This window comes from Chrysochloris asiatica, unplaced genomic scaffold (assembly GCF_000296735.1).
Source record: "Chrysochloris asiatica unplaced genomic scaffold, ChrAsi1.0 scaffold00016, whole genome shotgun sequence".
Classification (NCBI taxonomy): Eukaryota; Metazoa; Chordata; class Mammalia; order Afrosoricida; family Chrysochloridae; genus Chrysochloris; species Chrysochloris asiatica.
The window spans coordinates 25,036,794-25,046,227 of record NW_006408534.1 but is presented as its reverse complement, the minus strand read 5'-3'; the positions used below and the strand labels follow the sequence as shown (position 1 = coordinate 25,046,227).

The 9,434-nt window shown below is 40.2% G+C and overlaps 1 protein-coding gene across 1 annotated transcript; it reads right to left on the bottom strand.

Annotated features, from left to right (window-relative positions):
* Nucleotides 1-679: 679 nt before the first annotated feature.
* TTC32 (tetratricopeptide repeat domain 32) lies at nt 680-7,145 on the bottom strand. The gene is made up of 3 exons (XM_006835261.1): nt 6,994-7,145; nt 1,708-1,874; nt 680-910 (listed from the first exon to the last, which is right to left on the bottom strand). The coding sequence occupies exons 1-3, from the start codon at nt 7,143-7,145 to the stop codon at nt 783-785; spliced, it is 447 nt and encodes a 148-aa protein (XP_006835324.1). The 3' UTR covers nt 680-782.
* Between the last annotated feature and the right edge of the window lie 2,289 nt (nt 7,146-9,434).

Genomic DNA, 9,434 nt, shown 5'->3' with positions numbered 1-9,434 from the left:
CTTGTTAGGGGTCTTCCTCTTTTTCTCTAACCCTCCACTTTACCCAGCATGACATCCTTCTCCATAGATGAGATTGTTGTTGTTGTTGTTGTTGTTAAGTGCCGTCGAATCCGTTCCGACCCATAGCAACCCTGTACAGGGTTTCCGAGGGTGTAAATCTTTACGGGAGTAGAAAGCCTCATCTTTCTCCCGCAGAGCGGCTGGTAGTTTCAAACCTCTGACCTAAGGTTCGCAGCCCGATTCGTAACCACTACACTACAGAACTATTAATTTTTAAGATGTCACAATGATACTGTATTATACAACAGATTGCCTTTATTTTTAGAAGATGCAGACAAATATTTGGGGGTGAAATACTGTGATATCTAAAACTTACTTTCAAATGGTTCAGGAAAAGTTAAACATATATTTATAAAGAAAAAACTGCTAAACTTAAGTGAAGAGATTATACACATTGTGTTTTTCTTTCAATTTTCTGTAGATGTAAAAATGTTTACAGAGTTGAAAAAAGAAAACAGCAAAAATAAATGTTTCACTGCAGACAATAGCATTTATTCCTTTAAATATTTTATTGTAATGATACATAATTATTCAGTGACATTACATATTTACACTTTATCAAAGCATATCTATTTAGCAAATATTCTCTCAATTTGAAAGGATCTGTCTTACATACATTATATAAATTGAAATAGGTCAACACCTACTTTAAATTAGAAACAGATGCCAGTATAAGGATCAGGAGTTAATGCTTCAATTAAATTACATTTCTCAAGACTTTTTCAATAATTTCTTCTTTGTTTTTCTTCTTTGTCTAGAATAGTCTGTTTTAAACTCAAAACAGCATCTTGAAATCCAGGATTTAAGTCTAAAACCTTCTTGAAATCTTTCAAAGCTTCATCAAAACATCCTGTACCCAAACCAAAAAGAAAAACATAGCAGGAAAAAAAAAAAAAAAAACTTGAGTATTTCTACATATTACTCATTGCAAAGTTTAGTTATGTTTGCTTTTATATTTACTGAACGTTCAACTATACTGTCAATAAGGGATTTTTTTTTCTTTTAATAATGATGTTTATTCCACAGAAATTCTGTGTGCTCTTAAAGAATAACATAGCTAAAAAATTTTTTTTCTTTTAATAATGATGTTTATTCCACAGAAATTCTGTGTGCTTTGAAAGAATAATATAGCTAAAATAGTCTAAGGGTTTACTTAATGAGATTTAACATATAAGTAACGTAAATCATCATAAAATGTCAACAAAATGTTTTACATAATTGCAGTAAAATTAATAAACTGGAAATTACTTTTCTTCTTAATCCTTTAAATGAAATGAAATAGTAGCTACAGGCCCTTTAATTCAAGGATCTAACAGCCCTTCACTGGATATTGTCTTGTGTGTCGTGTGTCTTTGAAGAAGTTAACTCAGAAAACTTTCACAGGTGACAGTCTACACTGCCCTCATTTCGCAGTTGGGGACGCACAGACAGTAATGGGATCAGGCTCACACAGCACCCAGGTCCAATTCCCACCCAGTATATGCTGTGGTCTATAAATGCCCATGGAGAACCTAAAATAAACTCAGTCACCTTTCTTTTGTTATTGGCTCTGAACCTAAACGTCACATAACTTTAAGACTTGATAACTAGCACCTTCATAATACGTTCAACAACAACGACAGAAGCAAGAAAAAAAAAAAATCTTACCCAGCCTATACAATATCAACCCTCTGTTGTAATATGGAACTTCAAAATTGGGTTGGGCTTGTATAGCAGATGTGTAGTCATCCATGGCTTCATAAAAATCAACCCTGAAGTACTTGATTTGCCCCCTGTTGTTATATGCAGTAGCCAAGTCCTCAGGGCTGCATTTGCTTTAAACAAAAAGTACACATTAAACACACTGTGTTACCAAATTTATCTCATTTCCTCTTTCATTCTCCTTGGAGAATTGGCAAACTTCATAGCCTATAATCCACAGTACAGACACTGAAGACCCAAGCTGAAGAAAAACAGTGCAGAAGTGGAATCAACTCTTGCCTAATCACATTCTCTACTTTTGTAAGATAAAATTGTCCATCTGTAAAAAACATGTTTTTTCACAGTGTGTTCAAAGCCCTTGCTTAATGCCAACTTGTGTTGCTTGTGTTGAAGAGATTGATCATTTTTGAAGCACATGCCAGCAGAGCAAAGACAACAGAGCAGATACATGATGAGCAAGGAGGGAAAGTCAGCCCAAAGTGCAAGTTTGCTAAGGAAATGTCACAAAGAGAGTGAATCATCCATTTTAATCTCAAACATTTAAGTAACCTAAAACAGTAAGATCTAAATAATTTTCCAGCAATAAAGAAATTCCAGTTAGCTCTAGATGAAATATCAACATGTTGATCCCAGCGAGTGCTCTCTGGGGATAGAGTTGCCCCCAGTCTTAGCTGGCATCTCCCCAAGGCCAGGCCCGCTTGAACTGAGAGAGAGTGGGCTCTTTTATCCCCCACCTCCAGTACCCTGGTCCCCATGGGAGGTCTGCATGCAGAATGGGTTCTGCATTTGAGGACCACTAGAGGAGTCCTGGTGTGGCGCTGTGGGTTAATGTGCCAGACTGCAAAGCTGTTTGAACTGCAAGGTCGGCAGTTCAAGCTCACCAGCTGCTTCTAGGAAACCTTATACAGGGTCGCTATGGGTCAGAACCGACTCAACAGCACCTCACAACAACAACAAAGAGGCTGGCCCAAGTAGTTCTATGCAAGCAGACTCCAACAGAAGGGGATGAAGCCCCAGGCAGCTCTGACCAAAGGGTACTCTGCACCTTTCTATGTACAGGACTAACCATCTGCACAGAGAACAATCTTGGTTCTGCTCTGCATCAGAACCAATTTGGTTTTCCTTTCTTTTGATCCCAAAGGTATTCTCAATAAACCAAACCAGAAAAGATACCAGGTTATTAAACTCATGTGTCATCTCTTTGTTACACCCGTTAATGCAAAGTAGGATCCTCAGAAGATATCTGTGACTGCATTCAGTGTTATTAAAAACCACTTCCTTAACATCTTAATCCTTGCCATCTAAAACAGCAGTGACAATGGCTGCCACAGGGAGGTTGCTTACCACCCAGGAACTTCTTCAGTCTAAGTTTACTCACGAAGGCAAGAAATCACTACCACTTTAAAAGCTTCTATTCTGTGAACAATGACTGCAAGACTGAAGTACAAGGAGTCCTCTGGATGCCACTGACACAAGACTAGAGAACAAGAGTGGATCCCTATCTACAAAGTTATATACGTGGACTGCTGCCCAGGAAAGGCTTATAATAAAAATGCAGCCTTGAGACTTGAGTAAGGTTTTAGTTGTTAAATGTCTAAGCTTCGAAACTTCCTTACAAATGCTTACAACCAGAAGTCAAAGTGTTAGATTTAGAATTTGATATCCAAAAATTCTAAAAATCTAGGTTTCACACTGAAAATGTGTTTCCTATTTTAACAACGTGAGCTTAAAAAAAAAAAAAAAAATGAGCTAACATCTGAGGATGAAACTGTAATACTGAAATCTGGGTAATGATGGTATTTACTATAATGGAATTTAACCTCAGTATCTACTTCAAATATGGACTTTTAAAATTCGCTATGAGTCCTGGTGTGGCGCGGTGGGTTAATACTCCAAACTGCAAAGCCGTTTGAACTGCAAGGTCAGCAATTCAAACTCACCAGCTGCTCCTTGACTCTATACAGGGTCGCTATGGGTTGGAATCGATTTGACGGCATTTAACAACAATAAAAAAAAAGGGGGGGAGGATGTTAATTTTGTGGCTAAGACTGCACTTTTAATATTAAAAGAGAATGTCATAAACCATTCAGAATGAAAGGCACTCAAGGATTGCAAATAATGTTCCAAAATGATTCAGTGACCAAGTAATTTTAAAATAACTTTAAAGTCTAAAAGATACATTTAAGGGGGAAAGAGCAATTGACAGAATTCAGTTTTAATTCATGAGTCCCCAGAAAAGTTTTAGAAGTGTAAACTAAGCTGAATAAAAGGTACAAAGCTTATGTGGCAGAGCCAAGACGGTAAGACCAAGGAGCCAGAGTAACCAGCCTGGAAAACATCAACATGCCTGTTGCTGAAGAGTACTTTTAAAATCTACTAAAGTCTATTCTTAAAATAGACTTGTCTTTGAAACAATAGGATAAAAAGCTAAATTTTCTATGTTTATTCATCTCCTCCTCATCTCTAGGGAGGTGAGAAAGAGGTCGGTATCTTATAGACTATTCATAAACTTCTATTAACTATGGTGTTGTTGTTAGATGCCATGGAGTCAGTACCGACTCATAGTGTCCCTACGCACAACAGAAAAAAACACTGCCCCGTCCTAATAATGGTGTATTACTGAAATAAGGAAAGAATTTTATTTTTCTGATTTAATTTCATTAGTTTAACAATTGGGATACGAAATCACTAGTTTTAATACGGTGTTGCTAAATGTGTAGTGGTTACGAATCTGGCTGCGAACCGCAAGGTCAGCAGTTCGAAACTACCAGCTGTTCCTCGTGAGAAAGATGAGGCTTTCTGCTCCCGTAAAGATTTACAGCCTCGGAAACCCTGTGCAGGGTCGCTATGAGTCGGAACCGACTCCACGGCACATAACAACAACAACAAAATGCCATCAAGTCTCATGTTGTTAAGTGCTATCACGTAAGTTCCGACTCAGTCATAGGGACCCTATATAGGGTTTAAACCACCAGTGGTTATCCTACAGTGCCACACCAGGATTTCTAACGTAATCAAAGGAACAAGCTTGCGTTCTCTTAGGGAGAAAAAAAAAATTCAAATCATTCAGGGGAAAGGAGGGCAACAATGCAGTCAACTCAGAACTATCAAAAAGGCAGTTCATTGACTCTCTAAATTAACTTTTCTCATCCGGGTCGGTCCACCCCAAACCCAGCAACAAACACAACAAAGGCAAAGTGTAGTGTAGTAATGAATGCTACATATTCCAGCATAAGCCCAAAACGCTTTGAGCAAGCAGGTATTAGTAGGTTGTTGCTGTTGTTAAGTGCCATGGAGTCGGTTCCGACTCATAGTGACCCTGTATAGGGTTTCCGAGGAGTGCCTGGAAGTAGCTCTGGTGGCGCAGTGGTTACGAGTTAGGCTGCTAACCTCAAGGTCAGCAGTTCGAAACTACCAGCGTTTCTGCGGGAGAAAGACGAGGCTTTCTGCTCCCGTAAAGATTTACAGCCTCGGATACCCTATACAGAGTGTCACTATGCATCAGAACTGACTGCACGGGACACACTACCTCCACCAGGAGCCGGCGCAGCTGGTGAGCTTAAACCGCCGACCTTACAGTTCAAACCAACCTTGCAGTCCATGGCATTCACTCAGCACTACACCAGGTGAGACTAGTTTAAAAAAAAAAAAAAAAAACCCACCCAGACTCTCTACATGTATCACCTATAAGGTAGAGTCAAAAAGAAAAACTGATAACAGTTATTGGGCCATGATTTGGGTGTTTTCCTATTCATGAAACCAAATATATATTGTAAAGAAATCCCTGACCAGAATAAATCCTGCCAGGGTTTTTCCTCTCAAAATTGCAAATCCTTCCAGTATAAGCCAGGATCGTTGAATTTGAATTTCTAAAGATAAGGCTGAGCGGAGGAGTCTCCAAAAAAACCCAAACCTACTGCCATGGAGTTGGATTCCAACTCAGAGTGCCCCTATATGTCCACGAAGCAAACAGCCTCATCTTTACCCCGAAAAGTCGCGGGTGGGTTTGAGCCAACAACTCTGGGCCTAACAGCCCAACACCTAATTCACCTAACACCTGGGCTTCTTGAGTGGAGGGGCAGACACCATCTCATGACCTAAGACCAGTTTGATTCCAGTAAAAGAGGGGGTTCAGGATCCAATCAATCACGTTAAGATTAGTCAATGGTTTACCTTCTATATTTCTCTCTTCTTCTAAGCATCACTGTACTAGCATTTTCAAGTCATTTGCTTTTTCTGGAATCAAAATGGTCCTTCTTTATGTATAGAGAATAACTGTTCAGCATAAGCCTTATGTTCAAATTTCTGCATTTTGATTTTTAATAGTAGTCTTGAAATAATATATTAAATCTGAAACTGATCAAGACAACTACAATTCACAAGCAATACAGGAGACATAGGGCCATATTCAATGGCATCAGGGGGATGCATTAAGCAAATCCAAAATATAGATTTGGTTTCTTCAACAAATAATCTACCAAAAGGGGGGGGGGCACAAAGGGAAGGGGAGGCTTATAGATCACAAGAGACCTGATAGGCATCCTAATTTGAACTATCTGCTAAAAACAAACAAATGATGCATGAAAGCAAACAACTAAATAAATTTAAAAAAAATCCACCTTATTGGTCAAAGTTCCAACACTGACTAGATATTTGAACTAAGGAATTGCCTAATAATAATAGTACTGTGGTTATGTCTTTTTAAGAATATATAATTACAATAATATACATATAGAAATGTATCGGAAGCATATATAAACTGTCGGGGTGAAGTGATACTGCTTAAGCCAAGTATCAGACACTTGGAAGTCCTATTTTCTAGATACTTAAATGGTTCATATAGACGATGGAAGGCAAACAATAATAATAAAGCTTGCTGTGATGTAATAGAGTAACGGTAGTGTTCTAGCATCACTTTCCCTTTAGTGGGTCTCGATAATCCCACCTGTTAAAATGATGGGTGGAAGAGCCCTATGCGTCCTAGCAGTCTCTTGATCAGGCTGTGGGTAACGTCCCAGGACACCGCGCAGCGGCAGGCTCCCGCACAGCAGTGCCAGCAGACGGCGTCTAGTGGGTGGAGTCCCTCACCGGATTCTAGCCACCCTCGCCCTAGACCTCTGCCTCATCGGCGCTGAGTCACCCAAAGAACTGACCTTGCGCTCTGGCGTGAGAGCTGACTCAGGCCACCCACCCAGAGACACACCGGTTACCTCCATTGCTCGCGTTAGTTACCTTCCGGGAGCTGTTCCAACAGAGGTTGCACAATCGCACTGGCAAATAAACGCCGAGTACAGCGCCTCGGCCTCTGCATACTCGCCTTTCTTGAAATGAGCGTCGGCGAGTGGCAGAGTGGCGTGGTTTACAAGCCGCTGCTGCCCTTTCATAGCGTTACAGAGTTCTCGCTTCAGGCGTCGAATGCGGGCGGGCTTCTGAGCTATTACAGGTGACTCGGCAAAGCTACTTCCGCACCCGGAATGTAGGAACGGAGCGCATTCCTAGGAGGAGGAAGTTTGTACCTTCTGAGCACCTATCGTCTCGCGAGAAAATGGTTGGCCTTTTCAACCGCTTTCAGGTGCTCGGGAAAAGTTTGGCGGGGAACGTAGTCAATATACGCGATCCTTTAATTACGGTTGGTACCGCAAACCTTGTTTTCCAGTAAAACACCAGGCCCAAGCTAGTTTCCAAGCCTGATGGTTTATAGTCTGCTGTTGCACGGAACTTGATCTTTGTTACAGCGACTTGGGGAAATTGAATCTGACGAAAATGAAATAAACCTTGATTCGTTTTGTTGATGAGTCAGTTTTGACTTACAGAGACCCTGTGTAGGGTTTCTAAGGAGCGGCTGATGGGTTGAATCACCAGCCTTGTGGCTTGAGCAGTCCAGTGCTGATCCTACAGCGCCACACCAGGACTCGTTTTATATCTGGATAATTGTGACGCTGTGGGTTAATGCGCCAGACTGCAAAGCCTTTTGAACTTCAAGGTCGGCGGTTCAAGCTCACCAGCTGCTCCTTGGAAATCCTATACAGGTCGTTATGGGTCGGAGCCCACTCAACAGCACTTAACAATAACAATTAACCAGCGAATCCATTATAATTCCTTCATTTCCAATGTCCCCATTCAAGTGCTCTGAACAGACTGGTTACCCTGTACCATACGAATCTACTATTTATTAGCCACAAGACTTTTGACTTATTGTCAAGTGCCTTTGAGTCGGTTCCGATCCATAGCGACCCTGTATAGGGTTTCCGAGGAGCCACTGGTGGGTTTGAACCTCCCACCTTGTGGTTCAAAGTGACCTTGCAGTCCAGTGCATTATCCTGGAAAACCGATACTCATCGAGGGCAAGCGCCTTAACCTTGTGAACCTCTGGAATTGTCAAAAGGATTAATCAAATAGTATATTTTATCCATTTGTTGTTGTTATGTGCCGTAGAGTGGGTTCCGACTCAGCGACCCTGCACAGGGTTTCCAAGGCTGTAAATCTTCACGAGAGCAGGAAATCTCATCTTTCTCCCACAGAATGTCTGATAGTTTCCAACTGTAGCCCGATTAGTAACCAGTACGCTACCATAGGCTTATCAATAAATGTTAGTTTACATTTTCTGATTACCAACTGGAAACTCACATAGTACAGTTTGCTTAATTCAAATAAAAATTGTTAACTTGTTAATCCCTACAGGCCAAATGCCTATGGTATGTCTTCTTAGGGTCTCAGTTATTATTTTATTCTTTAACTACTTGTATGTTTACTTCAAACTGAGAAAAAACGTTTGTGGTGATATTTACATGAAAAGACACAACAAATAAAATTGCTTTCTAATGATTTTGTTACTTTTTCCATTTACACAACTATGGGAAAATAGATACACTACATTAATCTTAAAAACATAAGACCAGAAATTGACTGTAAGCCTGCAAAAATAAGCTGGCATTTTCTGGTATAGGAAAATGGACAAATTAATAGAACAAACAAGGCCAGAATCAGACCCAAGTAGGATTGATATTTAAAGACATTTCACATATATGACAAAAGGCAGACTGTTCAAATTAGTGTTGTTCGAAGAATTTGTTAATATTTGGGACTCCTGGTGTGGCACTGTAGGATCAGCACTGGGCTGCATACCACAATGTCTGCAGTTCAAACCAACCAGTTGCTCCTCGGAAACCCTATTCAGTGTTGCTATGAGTCAGAGCTGACTTAAGAGCACTTTACAACAGAAAGGTACACCAACAGATTACAGAAGTAATAGGACAATATCAGTATCACATGCAAGAAAAATTTTGCTAAAAATAATTTAAAAACTGCTGCAACAGTACATTGATAGCCAGAGGTTCAAGCTGGATTCAGATGAGGACATGGAACAAGGTCCGTGTCTTCATGGATATCATTGCTGATGTCAGATGGATCTTGGCTGAAAGCAGAGAATACCAGAAAGATGTTTTCTTGTGCTTTATTGACTACACAAAGGCTTTCGACTATGTGGATCAGGACAAGTTATGGACAACATTGTGGAGAATAGGTGTTCTGGAGAATGGTATTCTGACTTGTGCTTATGAGGAAACTACATAGACCAAGAGGCAGTTGTTAGAACAGAACAAGGGAACACAATTAGTTTAAAAATCAGGAAAGGTGTGTGTTCTTTTCCCATACTTAATCAATTTGCTGAGCAA